The 22,464-nt window shown below is 42.4% G+C and overlaps 2 protein-coding genes and 1 long non-coding RNA gene across 3 annotated transcripts in view; 2 read left to right on the plus strand and 1 right to left on the minus strand.

Moving 5' to 3' along the window:
* Positions 1-3,310: 3,310 nt before the first annotated feature.
* Positions 3,311-4,671, plus strand: LOC147312745 (uncharacterized). The gene is made up of 3 exons (XR_015124926.1): positions 3,311-3,544; positions 3,656-3,724; positions 3,939-4,671. It is a non-coding gene; the product is annotated as an uncharacterized LOC147312745 (long non-coding RNA).
* A 12,366-nt stretch (positions 4,672-17,037) lies between these two features.
* On the minus strand, positions 17,038-19,692 carry mrpl19 (mitochondrial ribosomal protein L19). The gene is made up of 6 exons (XM_086264353.1): positions 19,546-19,692; positions 19,210-19,330; positions 18,970-19,088; positions 18,736-18,870; positions 17,880-18,061; positions 17,038-17,579 (listed from the first exon to the last, which is right to left on the minus strand). The coding sequence occupies exons 1-6, from the start codon at positions 19,622-19,624 to the stop codon at positions 17,358-17,360; spliced, it is 858 nt and encodes a 285-aa protein (XP_086120479.1). The 5' UTR covers positions 19,625-19,692; the 3' UTR covers positions 17,038-17,357.
* A 611-nt stretch (positions 19,693-20,303) lies between these two features.
* eva1aa (eva-1 homolog A, regulator of programmed cell death a) overlaps positions 20,304-22,464 on the plus strand; it is a 76,836-nt gene continuing 74,675 nt past the window's right edge. The window contains exon 1 of the mRNA XM_086264352.1: positions 20,304-20,719. Within this exon, the coding sequence (XP_086120478.1) occupies positions 20,611-20,719 (109 nt within the window). The 5' untranslated portion in view covers positions 20,304-20,610. The remainder of the gene's footprint in view (positions 20,720-22,464) is intronic.

The raw sequence follows: 22,464 nt of genomic DNA on the forward strand, positions 1-22,464 counted from the left end.
AGACATTCCTTAATGAACTTACACATAAGCTTGATTACAAGAAAGCTGTCTGAATGTCTGCTACATAATGCATTGAGAATAATCACGTAAAAATATAGTCTAGTGCATCAGCTTCATGTTATGACTAGTTATGTGTGTTTGTGTGTATTGTAGTAGAAGCTGTCAGGAAGTCCTCTCATCATTAGGCCCTCTGGCTCGGTTTGGTTCTGTGGTCACGGGTTTCCCCCAGAGACAAACTTCTTCAGTTACCCAAGGACAGCCTTCAGACATAAAAACAATACCACAGTGGGAGAAAGAGAGAGTGAGCATTGAGGGTGGGACTGGAGGTGGTAAATAGTGAATGTTTGAAGCCAGTGGAGAGTGAGTGGGAGAGGAAGAGAGCAGATGGAAGCTGAGTGGTGGTGAGAGATTTTAAGAGCCAGGGATATAGAGCAGAGACAATAGGACAGAAAGGGACAGAGTCATGCAGATGGAGGAAGTCCCCTTATAAAAGGTTTCCTGTCTCACTGAGCTTCCCTACTTCTGATGGCTTTTCACTGTGGCCTGCTTGACACCAATTAAACTTAGTCTGGGACTAAGTGACCCCCACCCACCCACGGTGGACACAGGAGACAGACGGCCATGCACTTTGATGGCTTTGGGCTGCATAAGACGGCTTCCTATGTCAGAACACAAACACACTAAACATGCAGACAGCCACCAGCCAGATATTTTTAGATCTTCTGACACTTAAACTTGCACTGAAAACAGAATTTTTTTTTGTTTACATAAAAACTGAAGAAAAAAAAAACTCTCAAGGAACAATTAAATCACACAATGGATCATGATGAATGAAATATTCAAGTTACCAACAAGAATTGTGTAATATGTTAAGAACCAAATAACACAAGAACAATCAGTGGAAACCAAAATAATCAACCCTTTTCGGACTGGATTTAAAATCATATCAATAATTAACACTTAAAAGTGAAATCTCAGATTGATCCAGCTTGTGTCATAATACAGCCAAGTCCTTCTTATGGCTCCCACGTGCCTGTATGCATTCCTAACATCGTCTGGGCATGTTCCTGATGAGACAGCAGATGGTGTCCTGGGGGATCTTCTCCCAGACCTGGATTAAAGGAATGAATGAGCATTTTGACAGTCTGTGGAGCTCTTTGGGAGCATGACATGCACTAGTCCCAGAGGTTTTCAATTGGAATCAGGTCTGGGGAACATGAGGGCCAGTCAGTGGCATTACAGCCTTTGTTACTGATGGCATAACACTCACTAGAGTCTTTCTTCTCTACTACATGTGCGTAGTATGAACCTGCTCTGATCTGTGAAGAGAACTAGGCACCGGTTCTGCTGTTCACTGATGAATCCCATCCAAGCTGCATGGAGCTGGTCTCTGAGGAGAGGTCCCACTAAAAGGATATCAGGCCCTTATGATACCCTTATGGTCCCTGTTTCTGAATATTTAGTCAGACACACACACGAGTAGTTCTCTTCCTGTTCCTCCTCACAGAAGGGAGCAGATACTGATCCCACTGCTGGGTTGATACCCTTCTACAGCTTGTCAAACTTTATAACACAGCCTATCTTCTGTTATCTTGTCTACACTCTTGAGACTGTGCTGAGAGACACAGCAAACTTTCTTGTGACATCATATAATGATTGTGCCATCCTGTAGAAGCTGAACTACCTGTGATACCTGAATGGGCTGCCATCTCATGCTACCAGTAGTGAAAACAAAAACGAACAAAAAGCAAAACTCTTCCCAGAGGAATAAGGGGAGAGCAACGGTCAGAAGCCACTACATGCAAAACTATTTCCTTTTGGAGAGGTTCTCTTGTTGTTGGCTCTCTAGTGCACTTGTTATCACTGCCATTTGCGCCAAAGCAGGTGAAGTCGAATTCCAATCGCTTATGCTTTCTATCTGGACAAACTGGGTTCCTTGTAGTTTAACTGACTTTGTGTTAAAGTGTGATGGTCATGTGATCAAATTTTTTAGACCAGTATATAAAGTGACAGCAGATGCACATTTTATCATTGACAAATTGATGTTTAAAGTTCTTCTCAGACATTTTAATATTAAACCTTTGGAGCTTGACATGCCAGTGTTTCATTAATCCTGCTCCTCACATACAAGGTCTTAAATAATCAGGCCCCATCTTATCTTAATGACCTTGTAGTACCATATCACCCTATTAGAGCACTTCGCTCTCGCTCTGCAGGCCTACTTGTTGTTCCTAGAGTATTTAAAAGTAGAATGGGAGGGAGAGCCTTCAGTTTTCAGGCCCCTCTTCTGTGGAACCAGCTTCCAGTTTGGATTCGGGAGACAGAAACTATCTCTACTTTCAAGATTAGGCTTAAAACTTTCCTTTTTGCTAAAGCATATAGTTAGGGCTGGACCAGGTGACCCTGAATCCTCCCTTAGTGTTGCTGCAATAGATGTAGGCTGCCGGGGGATTCCCATGATGCATTGAGTTTTTCCTTTCCAGTCACCTTTCTCACTCACTATGTGTTAACAGACCTCTCTGCATTGAATCATATCTGTTATTAACCTCTGTCTCTCTTCCACAGCATCAGATGGCCGCCCCTCCCTGAGCCTGGTTCTGCCAGAGGTTTCTTCCTGTAAAAAGGGAGTTTTTCCTTCCCACTGTCGCCAAAGTGCTTGCTCATAGGGGGTCATATGATTGTTGGGTTTTTCTCTGTATCTATGAAGCGCCTTGAGGCGACTTTTGTTGTGATTTGGCGCTTTGTAAATAAAATTGAATTGAATTGAATTAACATTTGAGGGTTGGTGAGCTGTTGCCACACAGCAATTGGGCGTTTACCACGTGAATTAGCCTTTACGTCTAAAACAAGACCACTCCAATCAGTTTCAGAATATAACCTAACATGCCGATACTCCTGCAGCAGAACAATTGCCAGCTTTGCAATTTGCGATTGAATTCAGGAAAGAATTCTCTATTTGTGAGAGCCTGAAGGACCAGAAGGATTTGGGATAAAGTGTAAAGCATTGCGAAGGAAGATTAGAGAATGGGTGGAGGCCGGGTGAAGGCTGGTTGTAGGCAGGGGTTAGATGAACTGAACACTGGGCCCAAATCCCGGACACAGCATGGCACGCTCCAGGCTTCATCCCGCCCCTCTTCAAAGAACTCTGAAATCTCTCCAGAGCCACTCAGACAAATTACAGTAATAAACAACAAGTCACCCCACCACAACACATACACACCTCCCAGGGGGAAAACTAACAGGCAGGATCCCGTTGCCCTGGCGACTGAACCCTGACCAGCCCGCCCTGCTGCTGCCCGTCTGTTTCCAACTTTGTTTGTTTATTTGTTTACTCAAAGACACCAGAGACAACAGCAGCAAGGAAGGTTATCGTCACAGAGCTTAGACCGAGAGGAACTGGAAAAAATGGAGAACCTCTAATTACATGTGATTTTGTGGGGCTAGAGTATTTGATTAGGAAAGATAAGCTGGACTCTGAGTGGGCCCTAATGACTGACTGGCCTACGGGAAATCTGGGTGTGCTTTGTTCATTTGTCTTCTTACTGTAAGTCACAAGTATCTATAAAAGCTGTAATTGTATCCTCATTTTACACAGCCTGCATAAAGATTAAAGAAAAACCCTTTGTTCTCTCTCATGTCTGTTTTCAAACAAAAGTCCATCTTGATGCTAAGAGATATCTGAAAGCACCTCGGGTACACACTGACTCATTCCACCTAGCTACTGGTAAGTATTTTCCAAGAGCCCTGTTTTGGAACTGATCAGTGACTCTTATCTGCTTTTGCAATTTGTCAATAAGAGCCTGTTAACTTGTGTTTTGATAGGGGAGGAGGCTAAAACACATTCTGCATGTCATCATTCCCACCCATTTTTGTCAGCAGTAAAACCTTGAAATGTATCAAAAGATAAAGAAATTTGCCACTCATGTACTTGTCCACAGGTAGAAGTCTTTACCATGCCTCCAAGGCCGACAGCACTCAGAAGGTGTGGAATTTGACAGTAACTCACAGCCTTCTACTGTAGCTCACATTCACATGGAAGCGCTAACAGAAAACCTATGAAGGCTCAGGAGAAGAGTGGGCGATCAATCACAGCTCTCTTCTTTTATCTGGTTTAGCTAAGAGGAAAGCCAGATAAACACTCTCTGCTACGATGTCTCCAAGGTCAATCCCCGTGTGACATTTAAGCCTCACTGGAGATCCACCAGACACCCAGGTGACAGAGGGGGAACAAGATGCACAGGCGGAGAAGAAGAGGCAAGGGCGGATAGGCTGAAAGGCGCAGATCTTAAACGTAAATGTTTAAGTTCAGGAGCTGAGAGGGTGTCTACCTCCCAGAGCTTCTCTCGGGCTTATCAATCACTCTGATATCAGACAGTCATGGAAGGAATGTCAACAGCACTAACCTCTAACCCCACGTGTGAAGGCATTACAGTGGAGCGCTGACCCCCAGGCAGCACTGCTCTAATGGAGATTTTATGGATGGTGTTTCACTTTATAGAGACTCAGAGCCTTACAGGGCGGCTCTGGGAGCCAGATGTGTTATATGGACAAAGTGGGTCAATTACTTGAGAATGAAAGAGCACTGGAATGCTTTTCTCAGGTAAAGGCACTAATATGTCAGTTAAATTTTACTCAAAGCAAAGAAGAATACTCACATAAAACAGCAAGTCGGTCTCCCACAAAACACATTTTCATTCGGCTAATTTGCCTGTTGTGTTCACTGTAACAAATTACCGTAAAAATACAGGAAATGTTTAACAGTAATGTGCCGCTGTTTGTGAATATACAGTCAAGTGGGGGGGAAAAGGTTTTCACAGAATACTGTGCAGTCCTGTGAAAAACTAAGTGCAACATTACTGCTTCCACAGGCAGACCGTGCAGTGCACAAAGAAACTCTAAAACACATCTCAGACTTTACTGGAATCATTTAGTAAGTTAAATGTCAAAGTTTATTATGGTAAAATTAGTTTATTTTTAAAACTATGGCATCTATGACTTTTTTTTGTAAAGGTTACCAGGCGAAAGCCTCTTCTCAGTAAACACACAAAGTAGAATTTGCAAAGTTTCATCTGACAAGCCATCTGGCCCAATGTTCTTTGAACAGATGAAAGCCCATAATTCACAGTACTTCATTTGGAGAAAACCAAACACCTCATGAAAAATGTCAAGCACGGTGGTGGTGGGGTGATGATTTGGGTTTGTTTTACAGCCAAATGACCCGGGAACCTTGTAGTCACCGCGAACTCCTCTGCATACCCAAAGAGTCAAATGTGAAGCCATCTGTCTGACAACTAAACTCAGCTGAAATTTATCTCTCTTAAGAGAGCCGTACACACATGAATACCCACAAAAATCAATAGACTTAGGTAATCTTTTAAAGAAGAGAGGGCAATGATTCAACCTCAATGATGCAAAATTCTGATCAAGCCATCCAGGAGGTAAATCGTTTCTTTTTCATGACTGTTTTCAGATATTGCAAATACTGACACATTTTATAAAAAATATTAGCAGCAAGCTACACTACATGATTTGTATAATTTATTATAGTTGTAATGGCTGTATCCGATTTTATATCACACTTTGATTGTTGCAAATGATGTCATTTCCACTGTTTGTTTGACCAAGAACAATGTGAACGTCGGAACGGGCCACAGTGACCGAGTGTCCTGCAGCAATTTATGACATCCCTCGAGTGTTCATCTTCAGGGTCGTTGTTAAATTGTTGAATACAGCAGACTCGCCATAACTATGCTGTGGAAGGAAGTTGAGAAATTAAGGAAGCTGATATGTTGTCTGTCATAGTTTAAGAAAAAATGCTTGTAATCTAATGGAATAATTGCCTTTACAACTTGACTTTTTATATACAACAACAAGCAACATTTTTATACATATACACAAGACAATAATAATAAGAACAATAAGGAAGCTCTGAAAAACTATGAAGGTTATGGTGATAGTGATCAAAGTAATGACGTCAGATGTACTCATTACTGTGAGAACAGCTGTGAAGACGGTGTAGATAAGCGGAGACTAGACTGATCAACGACATTCTGGTCTCATTACTCTTCCATTAGTCAAATTTCAGTTTAACCCATAGGGTGCATTAGACTATTTCCTGGGTCAAGACAAAGGAAAGAGTCTAATGTACATTGTTTCTGTGAAAACACCTGTCCCAGTTCAAATCCCTGAACCATAGAAAAGTGACTAATTCGCTTCATACTGACTTAATTGACAGGAGGTGACGAAAAGCGGGGCGTCTTAATACGACTGTAACAGTATTTCCAGATTATTTTTTGTTTCTGCAGATCTTTTTTCAACAACTTCTTCTTCTGGGTTTTGGGTGACAAAGAATAAGAGAACCAAAAAGCAAGTATGGGATTAAAAAAATGTACATTTTAAATTAATTGTTCCAACTCTGTGTGGAAACACTCTTGGGAAAACAAGAAAGAAACAGAGAGACACAGACAGAAAGTGAAGACAGTGAAAGGAATGATAGTGCAAGACGGAGAGTTAGTGCAAGAGAGCGAGATAAAGGGACAAGAAAAAGGCACAGAGAATGAGAGAGAAGAGAGATCAAATGTCAAGTCCACTGTGGTCCATTTTGCCCGGAGACAGCTGCAGCCACAACTGACAAATCCAGAGGGGCCCCCTTCCTCTATAGGCACCGGGAAAGCACCGGGAATTATCAAGCGTCTCAGCTCTCTCCGCTCCTTAGGGAAGCTTGCTCTCACTCTCTCCCTCCCTGTCTCGCTCTTTAGTTAAAGGAGAAGAGGGTCATGGCCAGTCCCACTTTCAGAGCCTCCACTGATACCCCTGCTCCGCATTAGTTCAGCCAGCTCCCCGGGAATCCTGAAAGAGGGTAAATCCTGAAGATTCAGGGGGCATGGTTCTCTCCCACCCTCCCATGCTTCCTTCTTCTACTTCCATATGTTCTCTCATAATGATTTGTATGCGCGTGTTAAAGGAATGTGGAAGTAAGAGGTGGGGGAAAGTGTGAACAGCTGTGATGAACTGTCGTCTGGGGCATGATAATATACCCATGTCATTAAGGCTGGACATTGCTACAGCTTACATCTGTATGCGCGTTTAGGTAGCTTTTAAAACAAGTAGTTCAAAGGAGGCCACAGCTTGGCGATACCCGCTGCGTCTGTTAAATAAGGAGAATAAAATGAAAGTGAAATTAATACAACCTACTGCCAGAGAGAAAGAAAAAAAAGCAGCGGATATTGGTGTATTAAAAAGGGGTAATCGGGTGTGTGTGCTGGGAGGAGGAAGGGGGAGGGAGGAGCAGTAGCTACAAGGGTGAGAAAGGTAGGAGGTTTTGATGTTTGGAAAAGGAGTGCAGCAGGGGAGCACATCATAATGTATCTATTGAAGTTCAGAGCTCTGTGTTGGATACAGTACATCTGTACCCCATTTCCCTCTTTTCCCCCAGCTGTGCACTCTCACGTGTACAGGAACAATGAGACCCAGGACCATAAATTCCCTCATTCTGTCTCTCGCTCCGCATAAGTCTCCCCTAGCATCCATGTTTTGCGCATTTAATCTCTTCCGCTATCCTTTTCCTTCTCTCTTCCGCACCAACAATGACACTCCTATTTTATCCCTTCCTCTCTTTTTGATTTAATGCAGGTGTTGCAAGCTCTTACTGTTAAATTTAACGTCTGCCTCAGATTGCTGAGTTGGCTGCAGCCACTCCTCTCAGGCACAGCTCTGCAAAAAGCTTGAATTAATTGATTTCCTCTCAGTAAGAGGGGTCACGTCTTCTGCTCTGGTTCCTGACATCCCTTACTCTTCCCTCCCCTCACACTCCCCATCTCCTCACCGCCTGACTCTCAGTGTACCATTCTCCCCCCAGTCCCTAAACCCCTACGACCACTCTGCAATGCAGGAGAATGGAAGTATCAGTTAGCTCCGTCAGGTCCGCTGGGGTCTGTGTGCGCGGTAAATGAAATATGGTAGCTGTCGCATTAGGAAATCCATTGAAGTTAATGAGGGCCGGTGTTCTGTGCGGAGCCACATCTGCTGCTGGTTAGGCGCCAACAGACCCCCATCCAGACATTACTATTGGGACCGTGGTGGAGATCAGAGGGATGGGGGTTGATACAGATGGGGAAACTGGACCTGGGGTATTGAGTGGTATTGGCCAGCGGTTGGCTTGGGATAGTGGCTGAATGGCTGAGAGGCCGTGACCTCCAGGTTACTTGTCTGGGTGGCTGGATTGAGCATCGAGTAATGGATACTACATTGTTATCAGAGTGATCAGCTGGCTAAGCTGTAGCAAAACCACGGAAATAGCCATTCCACACCCAACATACAATGTCAAGCCCCCCACAGGTGTGACTTTCTCAGAGTATATGATATTTCACTGCCTACAATTATATAAGGTGGGTTGTTACATTGAAGGTTAAGCAATAAAACAACTAAACTGTCTTACATTATTGCTTGGCAATGAGCTGTGAAGCAGCTCTCAGTCATTTGTTACTGTGGGATATTACAGGTTAATGGAGCATAATTTTGACATGGTTGCTCACAACAAAAGCTTGAGTCATCCCTTGTTTCTTCACATTTTGCTTCCAAGGAGCCAGACTTTTTAAAATAATTTTTAAGTGGTCTTTAGCTACGGTTTTCCGGGCAATCTGCAGGTCATAGAAGTTTTTCTATGGACAATGAATGGTTTTTCACTCATTTTCAGTCCAGCCCTTGTTCCTGACCATTTCCAAGAAATGTTTTTTTGTTTTTTTAGTTTGTTAAGTTTCTTTATTAAGCTACTAAACACTGACCTGAGCCATTCAAGCTTAAAAGACACCAACTTCATTGGAATGAACCATTGGTATGTCTAGAAAAATTTTATCTAAAATTGTATCTGTAGCTTTGTAGCAGCCTGACAAAAACACATACTTTGTTCGCATTTTTTTAGTTGAATCTGTGAAAAATCTCAAAGATAAGAGTTTGACAGACCTGTTAGCCAAAAACATGTCATATCTCGGTATTGTGTGCCCTTAAAATATCTGAGGAAACGTTAACAAGTGGAGGACAAAAAAAGAACATCTGACACAGGACCTTAATAATGCTGTTCACCCAATTATCATCAGAAATGGTGGCTGTCACAAAGTGATTCTTAAGGAAGGCAAACAGGGAAAAAGATCCAGGTATGCTAAATTACACAAGAACTGGACTGAAAATCAGCAGCCACAGATCTTATAGAGTGATTATAGAGTGAGTAAAACATACCTGGATAGAAAAATACACTATGAGTCATGGACTGGCCTCCCCAGCATTCAGATCTCAGCATTATTAAAGCACTGTAGGATCATCTCAACAAAAAACAGAACAAGTCAGTCTACATCCAAAAAAGAGCTTTAAATCTCCTTCAAGAAACATGCAGAAGTATTCCTGAAGACTACTTGAAGAAATTACAAGAAATGTAGCCATGCTCAGCTGAAGAAAATAAGGCAGTCATAACAAATATTGACTTTCAAGCTTGTTAGAAGACTGCTTTATATACGGTATTTCGATAAATTTTTGTACACGCTTCAATAAAATACCCCACTTATTTTATTTTCATACTTCTTTGTTATTGTTATTGTTTAAAAGATTCTCAAATATGGACTAAACAATGTATTTATCATTCTATTACCCATTTTCCTAGTAAACTATAAAGAAATGTGGGACTTCTTGAGACTTTTGCAGGGACGCTACACAACAATCAAAGTCTTTACCATGAATTTTAGGATTTATCATACAATCACAACGTACAACAGCTGACCTGCACCCTTAGGTGTGTGGCCTAAAAAGAGAGATAATGACAAGCAAACAATAAAGACGAGATAAGTAAACCTAATGTGACAGAGCTGTCCGCTGCTTAAACAGTAGTCACAGAGCTCAAAGAACAGAGTTTTGTCAAGGAGTGACAGACGCGGCAGGGTCAAAAGTTTAATGATAGCGTGTGTGTGAAACATGGTGAATGGGCAGTGTATTGACACGCAGACAAACGGTTCAAAGCTGCCTTGAATGGCCGGTCACAGCTCTTTAAGATCAAACTTTGAGTGCCCGACTGATGGGTTTGGGGTTGCCAGTTCAAACGAGGCCTCGAGACTGTGGAATCTGCTCTTTTCTAGAGGATTTTTTTGTTATCGGGTCAAATATTTGCTAATTAGTTTTACTTTACCTGCTCAAAGATCCAGATGGTAGAGGGTTTACTGTATCAGATCAAAGAGTATTTGGTTTTCGCTCACAGAGTTGACATTTAACCACTCATTCAGTTCTCCAAATAGTTGAATTAAAAAAAATGCAAATATTGCTTCACAGTGTTATGTTTTTTATCATGAGCAGAGATGAAGAGCATGGAGACCTTTGATGTATTTAATATATATTTACTTACGGCATGTTTTTTACTGCAAAAACACCAATCGAAACACTAGAATCAGACTCTACATACATAAATTGTGTTTTATGTATGCAAATTTGTGATTGATTGATAAAACTGACCTGACATCGCCTAAAGAAAATGACTGAATAGTGATTAAAAAGGGGGTGCATAGTTTATCTCTGGCTATAACAATCAGCAGAAGAATGAAGGTGAAGAAATGGTCTCTTAACCCCTTGTCAAATCACAAAATAACCCACCCATCGTCAGCCATAGCAGGGGGTCAGTACATGCACTGAGGTGTCAGCTCATTTGTCAGCTACAGTTCAGTTCGGGGAGCATCTTCCCTGTGCCATCATCCATCTTTGCGGTGAATTCTGTGTGTGTGTTGGTGGTGTGTGTATGTTTCACGCCATTTGTCAATAGTTCAGAGTGCATCTTCATTCATTCATCTTCAGCAAGCATCTTAAGTGTGCATTCTTTGTGTCCATTAGTGCTCGCCGTGCATAATGGATGAATGGGTTGGGGTCTGTCTTCTTGCCTCAAACTAAATGTACAACTTTCCACAATAGTGTTAAAACAGCCCTTTGATCCGCGAACATCAACGTACACAAACACTAACTGCTCTAGTTTTATATCGGTGGTATCAGCGATATAAGATTGATTTTGATATATGAAATCCTGTCACTGAAAGGGAGGGAAATCGAAAACTTCGATGCCTCTTGAACACCGGTTCCAAGTTTTCCAAAGCATCAGAGTCGTACGCGTCTATGCTTATCAGTTCCTTTATCGGTGCCTGTGGCTGCTGCGATTGCATACTTATTGCAAATCAGCAATGTCATACACGTGTATCATGGTAGTGAGGACAAAGCATTGCTTCACGAAGAAAGATTATAACAGTGCTAATTGCAATGGCTGTAACACGATTATTTCATATGCATGCTTGAGCTCCACTGTGCATGATGACATATGTACAAAACTTAACAGCAGAAGGCTCTTTATACATTGAGCTGCCAAATACACGCTCCTACACCTAAAGTCGACTTTTTCTTAGTGTAAAGTCTGTAAAAATGCAGTTAGATCTTAACTTTTATTGCACACTTATACATTTGTTTTATTCAATGGGAAAAATTCCTTTTTTTTTAGAGCTTTTTAGAACTTTGTTGTTGAGAACATTTGTCTTGAGTCTGCTTTAACCTTAGCAAACAGGGTTAGCCATGTTACCTCACAAGACCTTATATAAATCACTTATTTGTTTGTTAACCTTATTGACCCAGGGCCTCGCAGTGTAGAGCTTGGCTGGGTTTTGTTCTAAATCCTTTGGTTCCCTCCCACATACAAAAGACCAGCATTAAAGGGATGCTGAAGAAAGAAAGACTCCGTGTCTGTCTTTTAGTCTGTGTTTTCATGTATAATACATTGGCAATGCATGAGAAATTATAAGGTCCAGAATGTCATAATCTAAAGCAGTGTGGTGCGTCTGGGAATCGGTGATTATGTGCCTCGGCAGCTCTCTCTCTCTATTTATATCAACAGCCTTTCAGCTGCTGCTAGATATGAGTGAAAAAAACGGATCTGACTGCTACCCAGTCCTGTGAATCTGTGTTCTGCCTGCATACTTGGCGTTAGATCAAGGTGAATCAGGCATGAGCAAGGGAATGAGCTAAGTAAAGTAAGACTGTGTTGGTGTGTGTGTGTACACTCTCAGCCCTCATTAGTAAACGCCAGCCTTGCGTTCACAGTATGAACACACCATTTCTCCCCTTCCCCTTGCTCTCGGCCCCCTTTAAACTAAATGAGGTTAATAAACTCAAGACTTTACTACCATCACCAACGCCATCCCTCCACCACCTCCTAACTCCTTCTTCCTTCATCTCTACCTCCACCTCTCCCTGCACTCCTGATCCAGCACTCCTCCACCTCCCTTTTTCCTCCTAAGCCTCCCTCCCTCTTTTATCTCAGCTGAAATGCTTTCTTCCTCTTTTCCTCACCTCTTTTTATTGTCATTGTTGCGAAGCAAAAGCTCTGGGATTTCCTCCCTCTTTTTCCCAGGACAGAGCTGCAATTACAGCTCAGGAGAGAAGAAGACCAGCTGTGCAGGGGGACCGAACTGAGAGCTGCATACAGGTGTAGCAAGAAGACAAAGGGCGCCTCCCAGAGGGAAGGAAGTCAAACTGCTAATATTTCCGCCCCAGTAATTTTTCCTCACTTCAAAGCAGAAGCACGCTTTGAGTCAGCGCTCATGACTGTTTTAAAAAAGTACAAGGGCAGGGTTATCATGACCAGAGAGGAAGAAAACTCGTCATGAGGAATATTATTCTGTTATGACCTGGTTCGCGTCCCCAGCAATAAACCACAAGTGAGTACAAGCTAGCTTTGGCAAGAACAAACAGTAATACCAACAAAATGTAAAGAATGCACCAAAGAGCCTTGGGCGCTCCTTCCTCGGACTGCATGTTGACAGTGACATCCTAAAAGCAGAAAACACTCAAGATATTGCTGAAAAGGGCACACAACCAACCAAGGTCAAACTCAAGACAGCTGCGTCCTGCGTGCATAGACAGGAATGCTGTTCAGGTTGGCAAAAATATCATATGTCAATTCATAAGTGAGTGAATGGCTGTGAAGCATGTATTGTTCATGCTGCTGTTTGAGTTGTTTTCCCTTTCATCTTTATGTTTCTATCCTCAGGACATAAAATCAATGAAGTACAAGTTATACTCCCCGCTTTATTTTCCTGACTTATCATGCCTTCAAAATATTTCGAGTCATGCCAAAAATTATTAGTGTTTTTAAAGAAATGTGTGATTATTTGATATCTGGGGCTGTCTCCAAACAAAAGGTTTAAGTGTTATTTTCAGCTCAGTTCTGGCCACGGTGTTCCTCATATGACTGAGGGGGACTTTAGTCTGCGGTGTGAAGCTGGAAAACTTTCCTCAGTTTTACTGTTGTGGCCCGGAATGAACCAATAGTACGTTTCTTGTGACTCTCATTATTAATCACGACTTCAAGCCGTCACTAGCATTCCAGGACAATATGATCCTTTTGAAGAAATCTTGAGATGTGTTCACGTATGTCCTTAATTTTTTTCCCGGAAAAACCTTAAGCACATACTAAGTATAAAAAATAGCTAGATGTTGGGAGTGTAACTATTGACATTTGCAGAGTGGTCCTCAATAAAGTATTTTCAGCAGCCACTTTGTTAGATAGATCTTTTTAGCAGCACGTTGGACCCTTTCTGCCTTCTGAGCTGCCGTAATTCTTTGTGTCACAGATTCAACAAGCTGCTGGAAACATTCCTCAGGGATCTTGGTTTATGTTGACGTGATAGCATCACACAGTTGCAGCAGATTTGATGGCTTCAGGAATCTTCCAGTCCAACAAAATCTCAAAGCTGCTCTATTGGATTCATATCTGTTGACTATATTCAAGAAACCACTTTGAGATGATTTGAGCAAGTTACCCTGTTAGAAGCAGCCATCAGATGATGGGTAAACTAAAAGGATGGACATGGTCAACAACAACACTCGAGTAGGATGTGGCCTAGTAACAAAGCTCACTAGGAGCCCAAATATCCCCCGCACCGTTTCACCAAGAGTACCTGCTCATATGTTTTTCCAACCTTCTATTGTCCAGTTTTGGTGATCCTGTGTGAACTGCAGCCTTTTTAGTTTCCTGTTCTTAGGCAAATCCAATTTCTGATGCTTTGGTCTTCGGATGCTTTAGCCCATCTGCTTCAAGGCTCAACGTGTTGTGCACTTGAAGCTTTTCTTCATGCCCTAGTTGGAATGAGTAGTTATTTTAGTTACTGTTGCCTTCCTATCAGTTTGAAGCAGTCCAGCCATTTTCCTGTGACCTCTGGCATCAGTGATGCATTTATGCCCTGAGAACTGTTGCTCACGGGATATTTTCTGTTTCAGACCATCCTCTGTAAACCCTAGAGATAATTGTGTGGGAAAATCCCAGGAGATCACAATACACCACAATCAAAGTTTACTTTGAATTTCCTTTCTTTCCCATTCTGTTTGAACTACTCATACTCAGTTTGAACCTCAACATGTTTACATGCCTAAATGCATTGTTAATACTTAATCAGTCATTGCCAGCACAGACAATATTTGTATTAGTGGGATCCAGTCAAAAAGAAAAACGTAATCCCCCGAGATGAGAAATTTTTATATATTTGCCATCTGACAAGTAGTTCCGATGAAACTGATTGGCCACTGAAATTTCTGATTCCATTCTCCTCCTGCGCTGTATCATCATCCTTCTCCTGGCATTAAATGAATAATCCTAAAACTACTGTCCAACACGTTCCATTTGATGGACGCTTTTATCCAAACACTTGTGGGATGAGATACTTGGCCCCAACTGGAAGTGAACCCTTGACCCCAGTAGCACTGCCAGATCCACTCCACACAGGATCACACTATTAAAAAGACTTTGATATGTGCCTGTTCAACTTCAGCTATCAGCTGCTTGCAATGTAATGTTTCCTAACAGCTGTCACACTGTCAGATTGTCTGTGTGTGTGTGTGTGTGTGTGCATAACAAAGAGAGTGATGGCAGCAAGAGCACATGTGTGTCCCGTGGGACAGTCGGAGAGGAGCAGACGGTTGTGTCGTTTCACTGGAAACATATGGTGAAACTCAAGTGTGTAATTTACCTAGGACTATGGGTGGCCCCAAGGAGCACATACACACATGTGTAAGCACACATGCACACAGTGAGAGGGTGTAATTTACCTGGGGCCTATGGGTGGCCCAGTATCCCATTGCACTTGTCATACACACAGACAGCTCAAACACAGTTCACACACGCTGACAGAGATAGAGAGACTGAAACTAATTTCCCCAGGCCTGCAGACAGGAGAATAAGAAATCACACGATGACAGAGATGTTAAGAGATCAGCACTCTGATCCAGTAGAGTGAGACTGTGCTATATTGGCCCAGTGGAAGACATTACCTCAAAATCTCAATCTGTGGGAGTTGCTGCACACCCTCACATCCTCTCCAATTCATCAACCTGCCTGCTTTTCAAGAGCTATCCCACCTTAGAGAGAAAAAGAGATGAAGGTCATGGGAGTACCAGGGAAAGGGAGGAAGACAGATTAGAAGAGCATGTCCCTCCCTGCATTCCTATAGTGTGGTGTGTGGCACTGTAACTATCATCAGGCCTCCATCCTTTGCAGTTGGATGTTATTGAGGGGGTGAGGTTATGTCTCCACAAACCCTTATGCCACACCTCGATTTCACAGCAACCGTGAATGGAGTGTATCTAGTTTCAGCATGAGGATTGACAGACAGGTTGCCCCAGACATTTACAGTTGGCACTGTTTAGAGCGTCTGTCTGTTAGGGAGGGCTGGTATGATAGCCTGTCTGCAAGTTACTGTATGTGTCTGTGTGTGTGAGCAAGACACAGAGACAGAAAAAAACCTGGTGTTTGATCTTCTTTCCCAGCCAAAGGGCTTCAACTGCACTCCAGGTGCAGCAGTCAACCTGAGGGCAGGGGAGGCACATACAGTTTAAATCACACACACATACGCACACCGGCAACGTTTCCCTACAGCAGTAACACGGACTGTGTAACTTTGTGGTTTACCAGTTCAGTGGTGTCGCCGTGGAATGCTCCTAAAGACTCGGTAATATGCTGCAACGTAAACATTTCTGTTGCCGCCTCCACATGGGAACTTCAGCCTCAAAGAGAAATACCGAAAAAGGTGAAAGGGCCTGCAGGTTCAGTAGGTAGCATAATGACGACACGCAGGACAGGCTCTCAGTCAACTGTATACAGAAGCACATGGAGTTGGCTTTCTTTGCTGCAGGTCACATCTAATTAGGCAGAGAATAAATTAGCCGGAGTAAACACAGTGTGTATAACACTGCACCGATGTGGAAACCTATTTGTTCAACAGGTGCAGAAGATTTGGCAATTCGACTAAAACAATTACAAACCATTAACTTTAGCAGATACACTGTGAATTGCTGTATATCACAGTTAAAGGCTTTCTTCCACTCCATGACCCTAAATGTAACACGAGTCCTCACTCCCTTTATTCCGCTCTATCTCCACACAGGGAATCTGTGTGGTCCATAATGAGCTCAGCAAACATCTGCTACTCCTGTATTAGAGACCATTTTCTCCACATCTCATCCTGTAATATGGAGAAATTAGAGTGCAGGGACTCATTGAGCATGTTTATACACACAGACACACACACACACACGCGCACACACACACTCACAGTGAGCAGACATAACATAAGGAGTCCAAGAGTTTTTATACTACCCAACTGACGCTCTAACATACCATCTCAACACCACAATTTTCCATCCACAACAGTAAAACACTACCGGGTGTCTTTGGTGTGTGTGCTCCTTCAATACCAAGGTTCTGAGTTACGGCTGCCAGGTTTAGCCCATAAACCCCTTAGAACATGAACGGATGGAAAAATCGACCCAAAAAAAAAACATCTCAGTTAACCTGCTTGTTTGGAATGGTCCTGTCATCATTAGTTTAAATAAAACATTATTTGTTTATTTAGCACGGCAGTGGTTTCTCCTCAAAACAGTGCGGGAGTTATGTAACTGCTACGGGAGGCGACTTGAGTAGAGAAACACCGCCACCTGGTGTCACAACTCCAAATAAAGAACACAGACCATAACAAGGCAATGAAATTCAGTTGTAATGCTTTGCAGGATTAATTAGCTTTATTACAGACGATACTTCATCGCATACTGTGAATGTCACAGCTAAAATTAGTGACACTGGAAGAACTCCTCAGCAGACTGATACGCAGACATGAAGAAGACAATGCTTTTACAAATAGAACATCAATATCCATTTTCACTTCTTGTTACATAAAGAGGTGTGGCTGTTGTAAACCACTTGGAATAAGACTTGATTTGCTCCACATCCATGACCGCCTCATCTTCCAATTTTGAAAAGTCTGCACTGATGGTAATAAGAAAAAAAGTTGTTTGTTTCACTTGCTCATCTCCTGCTGGACTTCTTTGATGATTTGCTCCTCCAGTTTGGATGTGTCGTACTCTTTTAGCATGTCATACTCCAGCCATGGCTGTGCCCACTTCTGGGCATGCTCCATCTGTTCTGGGGTCAGGGAGAGGTCGAAGCGGATGCCCTGGATGTTGAACTTAGGCCGTTCCCAGCGTTTAGACCATGGCTTTGGACGCATCCTTACCTTGATCTGGAGGACAGATAAAAACAAGTAATTGTTTTTGGTTCAAAATGCTGCAGTTTTATTCTTGCATCTTAGGTCTGTTAAATAAATAGACTGAACTGGACTGGGCTCAACACTTATCAAATCCCACACATTTGGCCTATTTATTTCAGCACTGCTACAAATAAGACCTGTAGTAATATCAGTAATAATAAATAAAGGTTCATCAAAAATATTTAAAAAAAACATTTGAGTGTATTAGATGAGTTTGCTTTGGAGAAGCCCAACTTGATCCAGTTGTTTCAGTTCACCTTTAAGTTCTCTCACCTTGTTGACAGGCACCTCTCCAGTAGGTGAGAAAGGCACCGGCTTCATTTCAGGGTCCACAGTGCTGTACTCGGGCAGAGCGTCTCTCAGGTACATCAGATTATCGTCTAGTCTTTTCTCCAGCTTCAGCACCTCAATCGTCTGAATACGAGGGTTGTACAGCTCATAGCAGATCTCCACACCTAGGTCAAAAACACAGGCGTACATTATTAAAACATGGGTTATCCCTGATCACCTGGCTGGTGATCTGCAACACCTTTTTTATAGATTTACAACCCAAAGAATAAAGCAAAAACCATCCTAGGCACTCCAAATAAAACCCTTAACATCTTCAGCTCATCCTCTTAACTTTTTATTAGTATCTCAAATCACAGCAGGTCTCAATATCTATCTTGTAAAGCTTCCTTTTAAGTCTCACTGCTAAAAAGTGAGACTAAAAAGGAACTCATATCCACCCTGTTTGCACTCTCTTCTTCTTGTTTGGCTGTTTGACCCTAGGTATCTAAACTCATCTATCCTCACTATCTCTCTACCTCACCTTTCCACCAGTCTCCCTCTCATTCACATGCGTATTTTGTCTTGATTCTACAGATTTTCATTCCTCTTCTCTTCCACCTGCTCCTTACTCTTACTACAAATCATAATGCCGTCTGCGAACAACACAGTTCACAGAGATTCCTGCCTAATCTCATCTCTCAACAATCCGTGATATAATCCCAGAACGCTGCTGTCTTCCTGTCCTTGTGCATGTCCTGGACCATGCTCACATATTTCTCTGCTGCTCCTAATTTCCTCATGCAGTACCCCTGATCCTCTGCATTCAGAAGACATTTCTTACAAAACAAACAAACCTCACCTTGGTTATTAATGATGTTCCTCAGGACAAATGTGGCTCCCAGCCCTTTTCCTCCTCTCTGGATGCAGATGCCAACGAAGCGGTTGCTTTTCCCACTGGCATTTGGATCAGCCATAATCACAGCTAGAATACTCCCTGAAACCAACAAAACTGTTATAAATCTCTACATTCAGGTCAAAATATTCAAATGTCTCAACATGCAGTGGTACTACACCTGACAGTTTAGGTTCTTACCAACATAAAATTCAGGAATGTTGAGCACTTTTCTTCTGCGAATCATGTCTTTCCTCTCAATAGAAAACTTTAAAGGATCTGTTCTCTGTCTAGGAGGGATAAACTCTGGGCTCAAGAACCTAAGGAAAGAGGAGCAGGGGGGGACATGTTACAAAAAAAAGTCTTATTTACGCCCTCATACACACTTTACACAATGTCACTGAAATTTTGCGGTGTCTGCTCTGCAAATGAGCCTCATACTTTCGGAGAGATGCCACAGTCTGTGTCTTGTCTACAATGACAGGTTTCGATGGAGGGACGAATTTCGGCGATTCGCTGTCATTCCCAGCAACACGAAGACACGGAGATGTAGACAGAAACCCTGAAATCGAGAAGAAACTAAGACCGTCTTGTTTCTCATCAGTTAGTTGTAAACATAAGGGTTACGCATGTTATTTTTTTTGGAGAGGTTGTTTCTAGCGTTAGCTCCGTTAGCTCAGAGTGGACACAAGTACGGCGCGTCCAACGACATGTCAGGAAAATACACAGTTATATAATAATACAGAAGATTTAAAAAAAGTAAATCCATTTACTTACGCTCATTTTGGAGCTGCAAGTTTCGCAGTAACCTCAGTGAGATTATAAATCTGTCCAGCCTTTTAGTGCAGGCTGCCATGATTGACCTTCTGTTGTCGCGTGTGAGACTGTACGGAAGCCGTGTGGGTCAAACGTACTTGAAACGCGAATTCTCCAAGCTGTAATGCGGCAAGTTGCCCACAAGATGGTGAAACTCTTCCTTCATTTGATATCGGTTGGTCCTGACGTGCAATAATAATAATAATAATAATAATAATAATAATAATAATAATAATAATAATAATAATAATATGTGCTGAGATGGTGACGACATTATTAAGGCGCTAAGTGCTTCACGTGCTGACAGTTAGCTTTCTAGCTATTTCAGTTTTTGCTTAAGTAAAACTTTAGCAATAGCAAAATGTGTCCAAAATAGCATGGCACAGGGCACACCGTACTGATAAAAATCCCACCTCAATTATTTTATATAGAAGAGCAGTGGTTAAAAATAATAATAATTAAGTCAGAAGTATGTAGCATTTGTATGGTCTTTCTCATTATGTTGGAGCTTCTTGTTACAGGTATAACCTATAGGCTGTCGCTATAGTCTGTTATTACTCTGTTTTAAATCGTATTTTATCAGATTGGTCGTTGTAGCTGTCAGATTACGAAAGTAGACGAAAGTAGATATAAAGTGGAAAATAGATATAATATACATAAGTAACATAGACACCTCTGTCAATTAGGACTCAAACATTGCACATTTAAGAAGAAGGAAAAAGACTTCCTAAGCTAACTCTGGCTCTTTGAGACCATGCAGGGGAGCGTCGATCCCGCAGGTGGTGGCCATCCTCCACAACACGCAGTTGGAAGTGTAGTCAGAGAGCTGTGTACGGCTCCAGTCTTGAGTAATCCCAGTCTCAGTCTCACAGCGGTGTGGTGGGAGGCTGAGGAGAAGGCTAGAGACATGGACGCGCACATCTCCTGAATTCATCTCACAGTCTGAACCTCGATGTTTCCGCTGCTGCTGATGCTGCTGGACTTTCTAATGATTCGGAGACAATTTAAAAACGCGAGGCTTCAAGGATGTTCTTCTCAGATGGGACTCTCTCAGCCGTCAGTTTTACGCTCCTCTTGGGAATAACGTGTCTGACCGTACTCTGCGATCTCACCGTGGGCTCTCCAGACCTTTCAGGTTGTGATTTTGTTATTTGTTTTGCAATACACACGAAATACAATCTTGTTTTCTAGACTTTACAAAGCGGCACGTTCTTTTCTTAGAACTTGCTTTTATACTGCGTGACTGCACTTGCGCTCATTTGAAACTTGAGCGTGTTGTGTGCAGAGTTTATTTTTGCCCCCTTGGGAAATGAAACACATCACGAATAACTGCTGAGCACGACTGCCACTATAACTGATTTCAGTGCTGTTTCGCATCAAATTCTCCTCTCGGGACGGCCCGTGCCTGTGGCGTGCTGCAGCATGCACACTCAAATGTTTGCGCAAACCCACTATAGGGCACGACTTAAACATGCGGAAAACACCCTTATGCTTATCTTTAAGGCCTATTCTGACACAGTTTGACCCACATAAGGCACTTCAAACAGGTTCTCTTTTACTAAACCGATCCGACTGTATGGATTAGTCTGGAGGCTGGTTTATCAGCACAGCATAAACCTGCTACACACACACACCATTGATGATGCAGTTGAGATAAATGGAATAATGGTTAATGTGTTACTGGATGGGAACTGTGGTCTAGGCCAGATGCTGCCCTTCTTTATAGATTTACAACCCAAAGAATAAAGCAAAAGCCGACTACAGAGGAAATTTTATGGCTTTTCTGTACTTCATATAAGCTGCAATCAGCTTCAAAGGTGAAAGTGAATATCAGTGCTTAGACCTCAGGAAAGAGTCAAAATTTATACATAAGCCAGTGTGATGGAGGCTGTAAGCCTTTGTGTCTGCTCCTAAAAGGTAGTATATTACTGAATTAAATTATTCTGTGTTGCATTAGTCTGTTGAGCTCTGCTGGGCCCAAGGCAAGTCTGCAGGTTTTGTTTATGGTGCTATAAAACAGAAAGGGAGCTTTGTGATGGTGTTAATTGGCCTCTAATGGGTCTAATGATTGGAATCAGCAGACTAACGCTACGGGGAAAGGTGCTAAAGAGCAGATGCATGTAACGCGTCCCCCGTGTATGATTCTGTGTGCATGTGTCCATGTTGCTGCCTAATTAGCTGTGAAAGACCCTGGTCTAGTGAAGGCTGTTAACAAGCTTTCATTTCTGTAATTAACATGTACACACATACATGTGATGGATGTTAATTTTGTCACAAGTAATAAGACTGAACGGATTACATGGTGGTTAATCAGCCAGCAAGTAAAAACCAAACAAGCAGCTGATTCCATCTCGAGTTCTGCTGCAGGCTTACACGCAATTATGCAAACATAAACGAAAAGCATGTCTGGCAGGAGTTCATTTGCTGAACTCTCAACTTTGGTGCAAATTCACTTCCTCTTGATTCTGAAACCTGTAATTCCTCTGCCCCCAGTGAGACCACTGACCTCTGATCAGTTTTTAGACTCTGCCCCGTAGAGTCATCGTTGCTGACTCCCCAGACGCACAGAAATGCTGACCAGTCTTTCCTGTGGATACGATGAGAAAGAGACTTTTTTCAGAATACCTCAGTGACAAAGAAAACCTTCAAGCCTCACATTCTTGACTAGCTGGATTGTTCTTGGACACCGTGCAGACCTTTTTGATTGACAGGTGCTGCCACCCTGCAGGGTGACAGAAGTTTTGATCTACCATCTGTCAATCAGACCTTTATCAGTCAGATGGTTGAACCAATGATGGTGAGCAATCTGCTCACTTCAGTGGACCTCTGTCTCTGCTTTTAATGAATCTTTTCAAGTGACCATTTGTGGCAGTAGAAGTT

The sequence above is a fragment of the Aulonocara sp. 'chitande type north' Nkhata Bay genome, linkage group LG15 (assembly GCF_057382095.1).
Source record: "Aulonocara sp. 'chitande type north' Nkhata Bay isolate Kocher_YH1m ecotype deep benthic linkage group LG15, A_spYH_male_GT1.1, whole genome shotgun sequence".
In the NCBI taxonomy this organism is placed as follows: Eukaryota; Metazoa; Chordata; class Actinopteri; order Cichliformes; family Cichlidae; genus Aulonocara; species Aulonocara sp. 'chitande type north' Nkhata Bay.